We start from the raw sequence: 17,756 nt of genomic DNA on the forward strand, positions 1-17,756 counted from the left end.
CTTGCTTACTTGGAAAGAGTACACTCAAACGATGCAGCTTGCTGGTTCACTGGATTGTTGGAGTTTTTGTTTTTTCCAGCATCTCAGTCTAGAGGTGTAGAATGAAAACAGGATTGGCTTCTACTGGGTGGCTCTACTGTGTTACCAGAGAGTGGGATTTTTCTGATCATTTTTGAATTAATATGGACCTGGGACGTCAACGTAACAAGTACTAACTTGTTTAAACTTTTCTTCACACATATGAAAACAGCAGCCGTCCTGATTTATCTGTGATTCTTGGGTGGGCTAGGACTGCCAATGACTAATATGACAGAAAGTTTTAATGTCACCAAACGTAACAGTTGTCACTGCTTCCTGTAGCTTGGCAGTGGAGGAGAAGGAAGAAAATACATATTTGAGGGTTTCTGTTGAGTTCAAATGAAATAAGCTAAATTCCCAGGGAAATTGAATTTCATTGTGCATACCAGCAGTCGCATGCTGTCTAACAGCTCTCTTGTCTGCATAAAGTAACTTCGTGTTCAATAAGTGAACATGATGGAACAGCAGGCCAAAAGTCGCTTTTTGCTTGTTTTAACATTTTTGGGTGTGTTCTTTTGCTTAAAGTGTTTGTTATTATTGTATGTTTTTTAGAAAGTTTGACTGTTACTAATTTCATGTATCTTTAAAAGGGTGTTTGCAACTCCAGCCTTGTGCTGGAAGAGCCATCTTCGATTGTCCAGTTGGATTACAACCAGAAAGTGCTGCTTGTCTCCACTTTACAACGAACCATACTGTTTTACACGGAAGAGAGATCTGTCAAGCAAGTTGGAACACAGCCCAGAAAAAAGTAACCCTCATAAAATCTTGATGCAGGCACATTAGTTAATTCTAGCTTTTCAGGATGGATTATAGAAAGGGTGACCTAAGCAGTGAAATTAATAGAACAGAGCAGTCCACTTACAAAAAATGCAGTTAGAGTAGCCATGTATGCTCAAACATGAAATGACAATTCTGCTTACTTAGAAAGTTGGTTGCAAATGTATTGCAGTCTTTTTGTTTGCAATGCAAAAATTATTTAAGGTGTTTTCTAGTTTAAACTGAAAGCACTGTTAAACTTTGCAGTCCCTCACTCTTCACTGTGGCTTGGGGTGAGCAACCATTGTAAACAGTGGTCTGTCTCTTGGATGGTGTATTACCTAATGCAGTCAGTGACTTAATTTCTGGGTTTTTTTAACACCCCAAAGTGAATAAAAATGAACGTGCATAGGAATCACTTAAGGCTAGGAACTTCTAATATGGCTTCCTGGCATCTTTTATTGTGTTATCATTCTGGGTTATGGAAGAAGAGGATACTCAGTATTGGATCGGCGTGACTGACTGCATCTGGAACCATTGGAAAGTGACTCCTTAGAGGGGGTTTATAACATATGTTTTATATGGATAATGATATGAACACCAAGGACCCCCTTACTTTTTTACTTTTTCAGTGATAGTGCTTTTATGTGCAAAGATTTTAACAGCTGAGATCTGTTCCTTGCAAATAGAGGTTGTCAGTTTCTTAGCGTTCTGTAGTGGAGTTTTGCTTGTTTTCATCAATACTGAGAGAAGGATGGCTGCATAGTAGGATCTTTCTAGGATGGACAGAGTGGTGTCGGGGCTGTGAGTCGTGTTGGGGGGGGGTCATTTAACTTGTCTAACAGACTTGATGTCTGACACCTCAAACTGAGGGAAAACCCGTGTTACTTGTTAGTACAGTTCTTGTCTTATACGTATTTCAGACATTTGATGGAATACTTCAATTGAACAACATTTTTAATGTTGATAACCTGCAGTTGTAAATTTATGAGTAAGTTTATTAGTCTTAAGATTTGTTTCCGTGTTGTGTGTATAGCTTTTAAAATACATTCTTGTTTTGTATTTTAGCAGTGGCAAATTTGGAGCATGTTTTATACCTGGCCTCTGTAAGCAGACTGATCTGACGCTGTTTGCTGCCAGACCTGGGCTTCGCCTCTGGAAATCTGATGTTCATGGAACTGTTCAGGCCACGTTCATCTTGAAAGATTTATTTGCTAGAGGAATACAAACTTTTGAATTGTATCCTCGTTTGGAGCCACCCGACAAAGGAGGTTACAGCTCCCCAGAGAAACACCTTGGCCTTGTTTCATGCTTTTTTCGAGAAGGATGGGTGCTGACCTGGAATGAGTACAGCATCTATTTATTAGACACCGTGAACCAGGTAGATGAATTTTATGGGTGCATATTCTGTTTCTTGCTTTTGTTCATGCTGTGTTGTGGGACTCTTTGGGTTGTGTCCTCATACTCCTACGGTTTAGACTCATGCTGAAACCTAAAAAGGTTTTCTCACTCTTCAGGTTGTCGTTGCAAGGATATACTCACAATATTTATATATTAAATGTAACAAAAATGTATTTTGTAATCAATTTAAACACTTAGAAAAGCATATATAAATATAAAATGTAGTAGTTCATGCAAAAAGAAACTTTATGCCTAGAAGATATGCCTGGAACTATTTATTTCCTTTCTACAACTGTTGGTGTCAGTCAAAAAACTGGCATTAGATTTTATTTCCTATAAAAAAGCTGCTATTTTGTCTTTTAAAAGTGCGTATGAAAATGAATGCAAGCTAATATCTTTTTGTATAAATGATATCAAACATGAGTAGTTTGTTGTTTTTTTTTTGCCACCAAATTATGTATTATTGAAGTAATTGATTGCTTCTAATTGAGACAGAAGTGATTAAACTTGTGGCATTAGAATGGAAATGAGAACAAAAATTGAGCTATGCCAGAGTTGCAATGTGCTTTCTTGTTTCTTTTTTCTTTTTGTTAACATCCTCTAACTGTCTGTGTCAGTTAAATTTCAGTGAACAGTTTGTTAAGAGCCTAATCTTGTCCAAACAATGGATTAATCTGTAGCCAATTATTTCTGTATTTGGTGACTCCTTATAGGCTTTGATTGGTGGATTGGAAGGATATGGTGATATTGTGTCTGTGTCCTGCACCAGCAATGAGATTTTTCTCTTGAAGGGAGATAGAGACATCATAAGAATCTCAAGCAGACCTGAAGGACTTTCATCACTAGGTTTGTACAACGTAGCAAACTTGAGTATGTGCCTTGTGGAACGTGATGTCTGTCGTGCCTTTGGCGTTGGTTTTATGTTGGTATGTATTTGCTTACTGGGAAAAAAAACCAACCCAACCTACTAGTTTCTCTAGAATTGCTCTTTTTTTTTTTTCTCCAGAAGACTGTATTTAGAACTCTGATTTATCTGCTCGTCTGTCTCTATTGTCTGCAAGAGTGAAGGCATTATGAAATTAATTATATTTTTTTAAGAGTTGATCAATATTTTCCTTACCAAGCATCTAACAGTGTTTCTTGAGCAATCTGCTTTCACAATCTTGATTATCTACCTACTCAATTGTTTGGGTTGGTGATAATTGAGTGGGATGATTTTGTTCCACCTGTCATCACTTGTGTTCCAGAAGAAATCTCAGCCTTCCCAGCAATGACTAAGAAAGAACTGGCAAAGCACCCAAAGAATATTCATGAAATCTCCAAAAATAATTTGAAGGCTTTCTTTTCTTATTTGGTGACATCTGAGCTCAGCATCTGTGTTCCTAGAACTCTGTAAAAAGGATTAGTAATATTTCCTTAATGATGATGCTGGCTGATTTCTTCTCCTCATTAAAAAAAAAAAATATGTATATATATATAAACACCATTATCCAGCATGTTAGACTCACAGAAAGATTACTTATGTATTTAAAAATCTCTTGTCTTGGCTTTCTATTAGCAAAATGCTAGCAGATATGCTGTGAAGATCTGTTGGATGTTAGAGATGCTAGAGGACTTAGTTTGATCCTCATGCTTAGTGATAGCTTTGGTCATTTAAGTGGTTCAGCACTCACAAAATTCTAGGGACTGTTTACTATTCTATTCTTAACTTCCAAGCATAGTTGGGAAGAGTCTTCTTGAAACGTATTTTCTTCTAATTACCACAGTGATTTGATCTGGTCAGTTTTCCTAGATCTTGGTGGATGTTTTTTGTTGTTTCTTGTTTGTTTGTTATCGTTGTTTAGGTTTATTTTGCTCAAGATACTGAATGTTTGAAGGAGTTGAAAATAGGTGATGGTACTTCAGTACATAACACAGTTAGGTCTTCCAGTCTAAAGACCTGTAACCATTCTCTTTGTGTAAACATAAAAGCAGAATTTTCTAATAAGGCTTTGATGGATTTGGACTTTGGAGGATTGATTTTACTAACATAACTTAATATAGATTTACTTGCATGAAATTTACACTGTACATGTATATGTAATTGAAATGTTGTGCGTTTAGATAAAATTCTTTTGGATGAAGCTTTCTCTCTCTGAGCGCTCTCCAACCAAGTTGACACCCTAGTGTTTATACCTTTATTTTTCTTTTGGTCAGTTTCAGATGGGAGTTCAAAGCTGCTGAATCCTTCAACAGATTTGAGTCCTCATTTGCTGACGCCGATACCAGTTGTTGCATCTGCATCATCCAGCCCTTCAGTGGAAACAGATAAAAAAATAGTTACTTCTCCCTCAGCTGTTGGTGATAAAAGAGACTCTTTAGTGAAAGATGATCTGGAAACTCCAGCACTATTGGAAAAAAGCTTTGATAGAGTGGGAGACTTGAGCAATGAAACAAGAAAAAGGGGCTGCTCTGTAGCAAGTGAATCAAGAAGCAGGAGCAGTTCAGTAAATTCTGTGGACAGTGGCTCTAGTTTTATGATATGTGCAGACCAATTTTCAGAAGCTCAGAGGGAATGTCAGCTTTCTTCACAACGGTTCAGCGCTATCAGCTCTGAAGACTTTGATCAGGAACTCATTGTAAAGCCAATTAAAGTGAAAAAGAAAAAGAAGAAGAAACAAGGTAAGCCTTGCAGAACTTTGCCTGCCTCTGGTCATTATTAGAATATGTCACATCTGGTACATCTCACGCGAGTGCATTCTTGATGTGCTTTGTTTATCTTGCATTCTCACATAAAATCTAAGATCTGACATATTTGGAATGGTTGTGCTGGGCCTTTTATCTTTTAGGACGAATGCCTGCTTTGAAATCAATACATTGATGATACCTTTCTTTTCAGATCTGTTTATTTTATTCCTTTTAAGTTTGTTTTGCTTTATGTAAACATGCTTAATATTGTAAGATATAGCTGTTGGTAATATACAGTGGGATTCTACCTCCAGTTTTGTTGGATTTGTGTAATACCTATTCATCCGAAAGTATTTGACACTATTTCTCAGCCATTCTTTTTTAGTTTATTGAGAGAGTGTAAACAGTTAAATATTCTGAGAGTTTTTTTATGTGGATGTTGTAATTTTAAAATGTTTTGTTATTCAGTCGTCTTTGATTTTATGTGTATCATTTAGTGTTCAATTAGAAAAACTAATCAGTATGCCAAAATGTAGATTTAATTCTATTCTTAGCACCAATAAAAATATTAATTAAATCTTACTAATATGACTCATGCCCTCCTTCTCTCTCCCTTTTTTTTAAAATTTTTTTTATTTATTGTGAGAACAGACAGTGGAGCCAAGAGGAACCACATCTCTCTGGAAGGTGAACCCAATTATGAGCGTCAGCTTTCTGGTGACAGCCCGCATTCAGTGAACGCAGATTCATTTTCCATGACATCCAGCCTGATGAGTGGAAGCATTGATCATTTGAGTACTGGGTCTCCAGATCAGGAAAGCATGTTCAGTGTGGAGTCCAATACAGTCCTGCAGGAAGATAACGGATCAGAAACATTTACTGTCCTACAGTCTCCCGAGTCTGCAACTGTACTGTCTAATGAAGAAAATGGAGATACAGTTGACTTACAGAAACTTCCCAACAGTGACAGTGGCATGGGTACATCGACAATTATAGATGCTTTGACATCTGTCTCTCCTCCCATCCTCACAGAAGACTTGACAAGCACTGTTGTCACTGAAAATAACCATTGTGTGTTTTCTGCAAGCAGTGAAGGCTGTCTTGGAAAGCTAGGCCAAGAAGAACAGGATTTTAGTACATTGTGTAAATTAAATGAAAATCTAGATAAAATGAAGCTGCAGGATGGTGAAAAATGTTTTGAACAGCCAGACCAAATGCTTTTGGAATGTAGCAGTGTACTTGGTGTTCAAACATCACCGACGCTGAATGAAAGTGATGGAACTGGTAGGGAAGACCAACAGCAGCATTCTCTAACAGACAGTGCTCTGTCAGTTCCTTCTGTTCACCACTTTGACATCTCTAAAGGTGTTGATTCAGAGCATAGTTCCATTTCTGGATGGAATTTTGAAAGTGTAATCAAAGCTAAATCTAGTACTAGCACTGCTGAATGGATAACAAACACTCGTGAAAGTAAGGCAGAGGAGGAATTTGCCTCAAGTGATGAAGAGGATATTTATGGACATGGATTACCATATTCATCCTCAGAGACTAGTGTACCTGAAGTTGGTGCTGAGCCTGGTTCCCAGGATACAGCCAGGATAAGCCTAGATGAAATGGTGCTGTTAAAATCTGATCAGGTATATGTTCTCAATTTAGTTAAAAATATTTTAAATCTCAACATTTTGAAGAAAGAAAAAAAAAAAAAGAGCACGCTTGCATGTGATGACTATTCTTTATATCTTTAGGGAGGCAGTTTTCTTTTTGCTTAGTTCAACAAGTAAAACATAAAACCAAAGCAGCAATATGTGTCATGACTCTTATGAAATGTGATGTATCAGACTTCAGAATGGTGGATGAGTCCTTAGAAGCTGGAGAAGCTGTACTGTCTTCATAACCATTGTTATGATTTCCAGTTGGACAAAAAAGTTGTGTCACTAGCACATCCGTTAAAGAGTGAGAAGCAGTCATGCTTAAAGGCTGCTCTTTGTTAGGCCTCCAGTAGTCTGAGTCCTGCAAGATAGTGCTCCAAACTTCCATTAACTTTGCTAGGAATTTAATGCTGGTTATCTTTCGCGGATGGATCTGGTTAAGGTTCATTTTGCCTGCAAATACTCAGAATGAGGATTTATCTTTCTTTGTGTCATAGACAGCAGTTAATGCTATTTTAAACGCTGATGTGTTTCCTTCTCCTGTTACCCCTCTTTTCTTAATTGTTATTTTATGACTTAAACATAGCCATAGAAGTAGGAATATTCTTACAGATTATAGAAGAGAAGTACAAAAATTAACTGTAAAGTCTGTAAAACGGAAAAAAAAACAAAAAACAAACAAACAAAAAACAAACACAAGGAGTTTTAGCAGAGCTCTTAACTGTTCCGTGTGCTGAGATCAACCAAATACTTGTCAAGAAATGAGTTTTAAGTTGATAGCATCCTATTTAGTCATAGCTACAGCCCAAAGTACAGAAGCCTTTTTTTTGCCTTTTTGAATTAATTTTGGGCTGTTATATTCTGAAATGTTTAGAAGTGCTGTGTAGATGCTTACAATGCAGGTCACATATACAGATGACAGCATCAGCCTGCTCTGGTGGTTGGCAACCCTGCACAAAGCAGAGGGGTTGAAACTAGATGGTCATTGTGGTCCTTTTCAACCCAGGCCGTTCTATGATTGTATGATTCTATGATCTAGTTTTCTTTTTGCTATAACTTTTGTTGTAGGATTTTTAGTTTGCAGTACATGGTATGTTAGAAAACAATGATAAATGTAGTTTTGTTTTACCCTAGGCACTTATTGATTAAGGTACATAAGAACTTTAAGTTTAGTGTTTTTTAAAATCATCAACATGGCAGCTGCTCGTGCTTATACAGCCATTTTCTTGTGCAGTTGAAAGACATCTGCCACTGTGCTGACTGTACAGTTCTTAGTTTGCAGAGAGCTGGATGGGATACTCTGGCCCTGGTTATGGCATCTTGAGCCTGGCCGTCTCAGAGAAGTATATTTGGTGCCTGGACTACAGAGGCAGCCTGTATTGCAGTGCACTTCCAGCTGCTGGGCTGCGGTGGCAGAAGTTTGAAGATGGAGTCCAGCAGGTGGCGGTTTCCCCTTCAGGTTGGTTGGCTTGTACTTCACTGTAACCACATAAATACAGAACCTTAATACAACTGTGCATTCCCTTTGCTTTTTAATTTTTTAATACTTAGCTGTTATTTGATTAGATGAGGAAAAACTCAAAGGATACGGTTGCATCTTCAGTACATCTGCATACCAGCTTAATTTAGCTGGTGGTCTTTGGTGATGAACTTGCATCATTTTTAGCTATTCAGATTACTTCAGGATTGGTATGCAAACAGAAGTTCCCTCGCTATTTTCTAAACTACAGACTTCCTGCTCTGCCATTACTCTTCCTCCTCTGTCATCTCTAAAAGCAAATCAGTCTTTGCTTTGTGTAGAAGATTTGCTGTCTGGTTTAAAAAGAAAGGTTTTTTTCTTTGAACCTGTAGTTGGCTTTTGTTCTAGGAAAAAAAATACAGGAGTGGCTGTATTAGATCAGAGTATAGATTCATCCAGCTCAGTATCATGTCTTTGAAACTGGACAAAGGCAGATGCCTGCAGGAAAGAAATAGGGCCAGCATGTCTGACATTTGCCCTCAGTAGATTTAGATTGCAGTTGGTGGTGGCCTAACCATTTCTGTCAATTTGTTATCCCCTCAGTTCCAGGAACCTGCCCAATGTTTTCTTGAGCCCATGTGGATTTCTAGTATTCACAATTTTGGAATTGGATATATTTACATGAGCGTATTAACACAAGAGTCAAAATGGAATCAAATCCTGCTTTCAGGAGTTATTCAAAGGCAGTTAATATAATATATTACTCTGGTATGAACCAGCATGGATGCTAACCAGTAGTTAAATTTGGAATTTCATTTGCTTTTCTTTTTCTAATTGGAGAAAGCACCTAAGATGGATTCGTGCAGTTGTGTTTTTGAGTTTTGTCTACTTGTGACATGCTGAGAAGTAGACAGGTGATAGCACTGCCCACTGGTGTATGGCATGGTGCAGCCTGTTCAGGTCTTAGTCACCGATCCAACAAAGTTACGATTTGGGTTACTAAAACTATTAGTATTTGTGAAAAGTGGGAGGAGTACAATTATCCCCTCTTGATATGCTTTTTTAGAAATCAGGAAGTACAATTTTTGTGAAAGGATTTGTTGCAGACATTATCAGTGTCTCTGTAGATGTGCCAAGGATGTACTACCTAGTGGGGAGGCAGGCTGTAAGCTTAATCTTTTAATAGTGGGCTCATTTTATCCTGATGTGAAGTTTTGGTGGTTAGTTTTCAGTGTATATAACTAAGAAGTGATTTTCATTTAAACGCTTAAAAATCACGTGGTAACTATAATGATAAATGCATTTCAGAAATTTCTAGAGAAGTTGGCTACTGGTTCTGCTCTTGCCTTTAAAAAGAAATTGCATGGGTTTATAAATCTTGCATTTTAGTTTAGCAGTTGTTTTTCCCACGCGTCAGTTACGGTGTGGGTGGGACAAGTCAGCATCTCTGTTGTGGTAATTGTTTAGTGATTTTGTGTTCTCTCTATTTATTTCTCATACAGGGGCTCTTCTCTGGAAGATTGAGCAGAAAACTAATAAAGCATTTGCTTGTGGAAAAGTGACTATAAAAGGAAAACGACACTGGTACGAGGCTTTACCTCAGGCTGTGTTTGTAGCTTTAAGTGATGACACTGCCTGGATTATCAGAACAAATGGAGATCTGTATCTACAAACAGGTACTTTTTGATTTTTGAAGGCTAAAATTCTAGAGCTCAAGTCTATTAAACAATTGCAATTGGTTTTAAACTTTTGTTCGCAGTCAAAACATAGAAAAACCTTTTCATCTTGAGAAGTCTTTAGGAAACAGTTGTGAGATTTTATGTGGGGCTGCTGAGTAAACCAATTCATCTCCACTTGTTCTTTTTGTTAAGTGGAGTATATGTGATATGGAGGATTTGTGAAAAAGAGACATGGGATGAATGCAGATAAATGAAAAAAGGATTGCAGAAAATATTGAAATAATTTTCTTGCCTTGAAAATGGCATGGTACACTAAAACAAGTGATCCTCGAGTGGGTTTTGTTTGCTTGCTTGAAGGGTTTTAATGCAGTTTTAAGTAGGAATTTGAGATGAAATTAGATAGTGTATGGATGTTGACAAGAAATTCAAGTGTAGGGGAGACAGTGCGAGTGAAAGCAGAAGCTGTTTGTTTTAAAAACAGTAATCTGTTGGAGATAAAATACACCAGTTGATAATGAAAGGAAGGTAGTGTGCGATGGAAGACCATGAATGGATTCAGAAGTGTTGAGAAATGGTCTGTGGAGGAATGGAAGGGGCTAGGGAGCAGCTGTCTAGAGCTGCTTTGTCACTGGCTATGAATGAGGAAGGATCAGATAGTGGTAGTGCAGTAGGAGCTTTGAAGCGATGGCCTTAGATTTATCTGCTTCAACACAAAGAGGAGAAAACATTTGGAAGATGTTCTGCAGAGAGCATTCAGGCTAGATACATGCAGCTAAAGGAGAGTCCATTTCTAGGATGAAGTTTGGGCAAGGGGAATTTGCACAGAGAAGTGAGTTGATAGAGAAAAATCACAAACAGTGTGCTGAAGGAATTGTTGTACAAGTAAGAGGACGATGAGTAAAGGAAAAACCAATAAAATATATTAATATAGGATAATATTTCTAAGTAGCTGTCAAAATTCTTATTTATCTTCCATTTAGCTTTTGTTTTCTAATTTCTCTTGTAGATTTACTTGCTGTAGTGTAATACTGAAATTCTTTTTGATCAAGGAAATTGAATAGCATTATTTCAAATATGTTCTGCTCTTAAATTATTTTCTTTCAGTGTGCTTGGTAGTTAGAGGGAAGTCAAGTGGCCTGCCCAAGGTCACGTGTATGCTGCCGATAAGCACGGCTAACAGTGACAGAGAGTGAACTCGATGCCAGTCATACAGGGCTCTGTAGGGGTTTTAATCAATATTTTGCTTCCCTGTGAGAGATTAGTTTGATTAAATCAGCTTGCATTCTGCTATTCTTGGGCTTCTAAATTTATCATTGCCAAAAATAAATTCTCAGTATATGTCTTGTTAATGTGAGGCAACTAGTGATGATAGTTGCTTCTTTAGGATCTTTTCATTCCCCACACTTTAATGCATGTTTGGAATTTAGCAATTGTCTTGTTATTCTAAAATATCATACAGTTATGAGTCTATTCCTTCTTCATAGAATTGTAGAATGATTTCAGTTGGAAGAGATCTTTAAGATCATCTAGTTCCAGTCCCCCCTGCTATTCGCAGGGACACCTCCTTCTAGACCACATTGCTCAGCACCCCATCTAGCCTTGGCCTTAAAAGTTTCTAGTAGAGGGCAGCCAGAGCCTCGCTGGACAACTGGTGTCTCACCACCCTCACAGTAAAGAATTTCTTCCTGATATCTAGTCTAAATCTACCTTTTTCCAGTTTAAAGCCATTTCCTTTTGTCCTTTCACTACGTGTTCTTATAAAAAGTCTCTCCCCAGCTTTCCTTTAGACCCTCTTCAGGTACTGGAAGGCCACTATAAGGTCCCCCCAGATCCTCCTCTTCGTTAAAGAGCCCCAGCTCTCTCAGCCCTTCCCTGTAAGAGGAGGTGCTCCGACCTTCTGATCATCTTTGTGGCCTTCCTATGGACCTTTTCCAATAGCTCCCTGTCCTTCTTGTGTCAGGGGCCCCAGATCTGGACACAGTACTCCAGATGGGGCCTCACAAAGGTAGAGTAGAGAGGGACAATCACCTCCCTGTCCGTTCTGGCCGTCCCTCTCCTGATGGAGCCCAGGATACCATTTGCTTTCCGAGTTCACATAAGTGCATATTATCAGCTCATGTTGAGTCTTTCATCAACCAACACTCCCAAATCCTTCTACTCAGGGTTGCTCTCAAGCAGTTCTCTGCCAGCCTGCATTTATGCTTGGGATAGCTACAGTTGCAGGACCTTGTGCGTGGCCTTGTTGAACTTCATGAGATTGGCATGGGCCCACCTCTCGAGCCTGTCCAGGTCCCTCTGGATGACATTGCTTTCCTTCAGCATGTTACCTGCATCCCTCAGCTTGGTGTCATCTGCAGAATTGCTGAGGGTGCACTTAGTCTCACTGTCCATGTTGCCTACAAAGATGTTAAATAACGTTGGTTCCAGCACTGATCCCTGAGGAATGTCACTCATCAGTTGTCTCCACTTAGACATTGAGCCACTGACCAAACTCTCTGAGCGTGACCATCCAGCCAATTCCTCATCCAGTGAATGGATCAAATGCTTTGCGTGAGTCCATGTAGAGTATATCAATTGCTCTTTATCCACTGATGCTGTAACTCCATTATAAAAGGCCACCAAGTTTGTCAGGCACAATTTGCTCTTGGTGAATCCGTATTGGTTGCCACCAATCACCTCATCTTTGTTTTCCATGTGCCTTAGTAGCGCCTCTAGGAAGGTCTGTTCCATGATCTGCTTTTTGAGTTAGAAGCATGAGAAGGCTAAGCAAGAGCTTGATCTGTTAGGGTGTTTCATACAGGTGTGTAAATCTGTCCTCAGTGTAATTGTAAAAAAGAAGTGTGTTCCTCCAGGTTATAGGTTTAAAGATGTAAACTGCCTGTAATCTACCAGCACCTCTCTCCTTTCAGTACTTCTTGCTGTGCTAGGCTCTTCTGAAATTGTTCAGCTGCCTCTATGCAGATCAAGTTGTTTCTTCTTGGCATGTCTGGGGCAAAAACTCTTGTGGTGTTGTCTTCAGTGATTCTCTGAAGTCTTAACACATTTTGTAAATGGAAATTCCTGATACTGACGCTAGAGGGAGAAAAGGAACAGAAATGGTGGCACAGGACTTGTAGGCTCTGCAAGATGTTGAAGGATGCACAATGTTTTATTTCTTAAAGTAGAAATCCAGCGATATTAGAGGAAGTGATTAATAGTTGATTAAAAGAGCAGACTATCAAGACAATAGTGATCAAATGAGAGGTGTTAACATCAGAGATATTTCCCCCAGCTTTTTCTTTTTTTTTTTTTTCCCTGTTGGTAGCTTTTTCTCTTTCAGTTGCATAAAAGTCCGAGTTTGTAAAGCAATCCTCCTTTTCTGATTTCTAGGCCTGAGTGTGGATCGTCCTTGTGCCAGAGCAGTAAAGGTTGATTGCCCTTATCCACTGTCGCAGGTTACATCCAGAAATAATGTTGTGTGGGCATTGAGTGAGCAGCGGGCCCTGCTCTTCCGGGAGGGAGTCCGCAGCTTTTGTCCTGAAGGAGAGCAGTGGAAGAGCGATATTGTCAGGTAACGGTGCTGCAGCAGGCCAGCTTCGTAACCAGAATGAAACAAGTTGTTTTCATGTTAGAACTCCTTGATGTTTGCAAACTTGTTATCTGAACCTCACTGTGGGTAGCATGTGGGTATTATATGTCTGTATATATGCGCATGTATCTCCTTTCAGTCTTTGTGGAGATATATCCAGTGTTTTTCTGTCTGATGAATGGCTTTTATGCAGCGAAAGAAACCACTGTAAACAGAAGTAATAATTCAGTTAAAAGAAATTTTAGGAAAGTGAGAACAATGCTTAAAAGACTCCTAATAATGTATGATAACATGACTTCTTTGATGGAGTACTTTCTTTAATCTATGCTCTAATGGCTTTAATGTACTCTTTAATGTACTGAGCTATTTTTTTCAGAGACTGAATCTCAGCATTGTCTTGCCCACAGCTTTTCTATTTTCCAGTCACAAATTTTTTACAGATACTCTGGGTAATTGTTATTTCGCTTCCTAGTTGGTCCTGTGTTCAGAGTAGGAAGTTTGTGATAAATTTAAAAGCTCCAAGTTTTTACTGCTGGCTTTGAGAATCAGGAATACAGTCTCTTGTAACATCAGCATGAAGCAAGTATAGAAAGAAATTCCAGTTCTTGCAGTCATATGACGTTATTTCCTCCTGAATACCCTGTTGTGAAGTTCCAACTTGTTACCTCCCAATCTGGTACTTGACTCTTCTTGAAGAGACTGAAGATACATTCAGTGTCCTATTCAAATCTGAAATTTGCATATCATTTAGTCAGTTTACTTAAAGAAGATGTTTGCTTGGCCTACAACTTACATATGCTTAATGTTCTTCTTTTTCATAATAAAATAGCAGAAAGAAATCCATATTTGTTTTTAAGTTTTCGAGAAAAGTTCTCAGAAAGAAATAGCATTGTTGCCTACTTGTTAAATGCCTGATAAGATCATCTGATACCGTTGACCTTCTGAACTTAAAGATGATTTATTTTGCAGGAAACTTGCAGTCCAACTCAGTATTTATCTCTGCTTTGTAGTTAGGTTCAGTTTTCTATTTATGATACCTGAACTGCTAATATTGATCTGTGAATAGGGTGAGGAGATGTATTCATGGAGCTGCTTTACCAAAAACTTAAGCTGTTTTTTTTCTTAACTACTGAACAATTTAGTTTTTGTCTTATTGTTATGTTTCAGAGTTTCAATCTTTAATGATCTTTAAAGGAGTTGTATTTTGTTGTTGAATGGTTTTTACTTGTGATCATTCAAATTTATTAGTTTGCGTAACAATAACTGAAAGTTTGAAATCAAATGTATTTTTGAGCTTTTACAGTTTGAACTGCTGTTAGCAGCTTCCTGAAAACACCACAGGCCTAAATTTGAAGCGGAGTTTTTTAATTTTATTCTGATTTGCATTTCCAGTGAAATGCAAGCTTTGGAACCAGTGTGTATAACCCTTGGAGATCAACAGACACTGTGGGCTTTGGATATCCATGGAAATCTGTGGTTCAGAACTGGTATAGTTTCAAAGAAACCCCAAGGAGATGACAACCATTGGTGGCAAGTAGGCATTTATTTATTTACTTCATTTTTAAATTTTGCTTTCAGTTTAATCTTCTGCCCAGGGTTTGTTTTCTCACAAGTTTCTAAGCATAAAATGTAATGAATTGCACAATAAATAAAAGTATTCTTTATTCACTGTATTAAAGCTTCAGGATGACTGTGGCTGAAATCCCTTTTCATTTTACAGAAAAGAGGAAAGCAAGTATTCCATGGTCATCCAGAGCAGCATCATGGTAGCTTCCAAGAATACAAGAAGTAGTCTGCCAAGTTGTATCAGTGCTACATGTAGCTTGACACCTTAGCTCAGACTGCTTTTCTTCTTGTGCTCTCAAGCATTTCTTTCCTTTCTGGGAGTACCCAGACATTATCATCCTAATTGACCATGATAAAACTTATGGAATTGATCATTTAGACCTCTTCCTACCTGGTTTTTGCCATGTGACTTAAATTGCTATGCTGTGCAGGTTTCTCTCTTTCTTTTGGTGAACTGCAATTCCACCTCTTAATTTGTGGGGTTTAGTTGGAGAGAGATGATGTTCAGTCATCTCAAAACGTAGGACTTTCTTAAAGTGCAGATTTTAAAGTAGATTGTTAGGTAGGAGGGGCTTGTGGTTTATTATCAAGACTTGCTTAATCAGAATGTACCATATATTTCTTTCTCTTCCAACACTTAGAAGTCTTCTAATCTGATAGATTTCCTGTACAGAAAACAAACTCAAATAAACGGAATATTTGATAATTTAGTGGAATATTCTGTCTTTCACCCCAAAGCTTAGTTAGTCATCAGTAACATTTTTCTTTTCCAGGTAAGCATTACTGATTATGTAGTGTTTGACCAGTGCAGCCTGTTCCAGACCATAATCCAGGCCACACATTCAGTGGCAACAGCAGCTCAGGCACCTGTAGAGAAAGTGGCTGACAAACTTCGAATGGCGTTTTGGTCACAGCAGCTTCAGTGTCAACCCAGCCTCCTTGGAGTTAATGGCAGCGGAGTCTGGATCTCTTCAGGCAAAAATGAATTCCATGTGGCAAAGGGAAACTTAATAGGTTAGTGTGATTTGAGTCTAATGTTTCCAAATTAAAAAAAAATAAACAGGAGAAAGTAACTAAACTACAGTTCGATCACCACAGGAATAATCCGTGGGGAGTCAGGGCAGCTTCAACAAAGCAACTCCATGTTTGAAAACCATATCTTTAGCAAACAGTCTAAATGCTTTCCCATCCAAAGGGAAATGTTTTTCATGACAAATTCATTGTACACAAATGGACTGTACACAAGTTACTCTTGTTAGTACTTGTGTTTGTCTCTTCTCTTGGGTGAGAAGGCAGTCTTACGCTACTGTTCCTGTTATATGTAGGCATAATGGATCACAGTTCAGGATCAGTGTGACTACAGAGAACAGCACTGTTATGGAATTACAGCAATAATGGAGCAATACTTTATTTTTCCAGATATATTTCCTCAAATAGAACTTTCCTTTAGTACATTTTTAAAGTAGATAAACATTAAGGATAGGCATGTACTACTGTCTATTTAAACTCATCATCCATTTGGTCTCCTGTTGAAGACCATCGATTTTTTCCCTTCTGTTTTCCTGAATCCAAATTCTGTGTGAACACACCATAAGCAGTATGCATGTGTTGAGGCAATTTTCTTTCCAAAAAACAGCTACTGAAAGATTGGTGCAGAAAATTGTGTCTAGGTGATATTTGAATTGTAACAGAAAATTGACTTTCATACTAATGACACTGTTCTTTCCTTTCAGGCACTTACTGGAATAATATTGTGCCTCGTGGTACTGCTTCAGCCACAAAATGGGTTTTCGTGTTGGCTTCCCCAGCTTCATCTAAAGAAGGTTAGTGAATCAACAGTGTGGGCCTATAAGGCCTAATTTTAATTAGAGTGGAATTGATAGTGTAAGTAATCAAATACATTGAGTTACCTCAGGTTTTGGTTGTCTTTTTTTTGTATATAGGGGTTTAAAATGTTTGAAGTAAGATGGGAATGATCTGAAAAACTAGTGGACATAAAGTTGTGTCATTCTTACTTTGGTGCAGTGACATCCAATAGAGAATAAGTAGTCCTTTAGGAACAGGAGCTTTGTAGCTTGCTGCAGCATGCATTGCCAGAATCTGTGATATGAAATCCTGGAACATGCTTTGCTGCAATGCCTGTGCTAACCAACTACTTTTCCTGTCAGTGCAGTTGTTGCAGCAGAGCTTGACATTTTGTTGGTAAAACTGTGCTGCTGACATGAAAGAATTCTACTGTTGGGTAATGCAGTTGCTAACAATTGCAGCTGAATACACTAACTTTATTGGCAAACGTGTATAACATAGAACTGGAAAGGTATGCTGGCTTTTCAAAAGCAATTACTAAGAAAGCAAGTAAAAAAAGAAGGGAAAACAGTGCACTCTTATGTGTGCCTTCTCCATTTTAGTTTCTTCATGTGAGAAGGTTTTTCAAGTGAGATCATTTGCAACTTACTTGATGTAAGGGGGGAGTATTTCAGTGCCTAAATAAGCACTTAGGATGCTTATTTGTACTTGGAAGTCTTAGATTAAGATCTTTATTTCTGTCTTCAAATGTACAGATCATTTTCAGAGGAAGAATTAACTTTCTCAGAGTAGATTAGGAATGATTTTAATAACAGAAATCTCCTTACCATAGGAAGCTTTTTGTGGCTGTGCCAAAGCAACAAGGATCTGTTTTGTGTCAGTGATCAGAGTCCTCAGTTTCGTCCTTCTACGGTGCAGCTGCCACCAGAGACTGAAATGGTGCACTATTCTGCCTGCCAGGATGCCATTTGGGGTTTGGACAGTCTTGGGCAGATATTTATCAGAACTCTTTCGTCCAGCTGTCCAACAGGGATGCACTGGACAAAACTGGATCTCTCTCAACTAGGTATGGCATTTTTACTGAGTAGGCTATCTATTAACTCTAATCTATTAACTCTAACAGTGTT

At 38.3% G+C, this 17,756-nt stretch overlaps 1 protein-coding gene across 5 annotated transcripts in view; it reads left to right on the top strand.

Annotated features, from left to right (window-relative positions):
- Nucleotides 1-17,756, top strand: part of TECPR2 (tectonin beta-propeller repeat containing 2) — a 39,540-nt gene that overhangs the window by 4,968 nt on the left and 16,816 nt on the right. For all 5 annotated transcript variants that reach the window (XR_006178476.1, XM_042869157.1, XM_042869168.1 and 2 more), the window contains 12 exons: nt 669-826; nt 1,903-2,215; nt 2,949-3,081; nt 4,432-4,896; nt 5,554-6,539; nt 7,827-8,010; nt 9,513-9,686; nt 13,059-13,239; nt 14,650-14,791; nt 15,597-15,837; nt 16,557-16,646; nt 17,462-17,695. Coding sequence is in view for 4 of the 5 variants with exons in the window: in XM_042869157.1 (XP_042725091.1) it covers nt 669-826; nt 1,903-2,215; nt 2,949-3,081; nt 4,432-4,896; nt 5,554-6,539; nt 7,827-8,010; nt 9,513-9,686; nt 13,059-13,239; nt 14,650-14,791; nt 15,597-15,837; nt 16,557-16,646; nt 17,462-17,695 (3,301 nt within the window). In the remaining variant the exon portion in view is untranslated. The remainder of the gene's footprint in view (nt 1-668; nt 827-1,902; nt 2,216-2,948; nt 3,082-4,431; nt 4,897-5,553; nt 6,540-7,826; nt 8,011-9,512; nt 9,687-13,058; nt 13,240-14,649; nt 14,792-15,596; nt 15,838-16,556; nt 16,647-17,461; nt 17,696-17,756) is intronic.

This window comes from Lagopus leucura, unplaced genomic scaffold (genome assembly GCF_019238085.1).
Source record: "Lagopus leucura isolate 7727_CA_CO unplaced genomic scaffold, USGS_WTPT01 Super-Scaffold_1, whole genome shotgun sequence".
Lineage (NCBI taxonomy): Eukaryota > Metazoa > Chordata > Aves > Galliformes > Phasianidae > Lagopus > Lagopus leucura.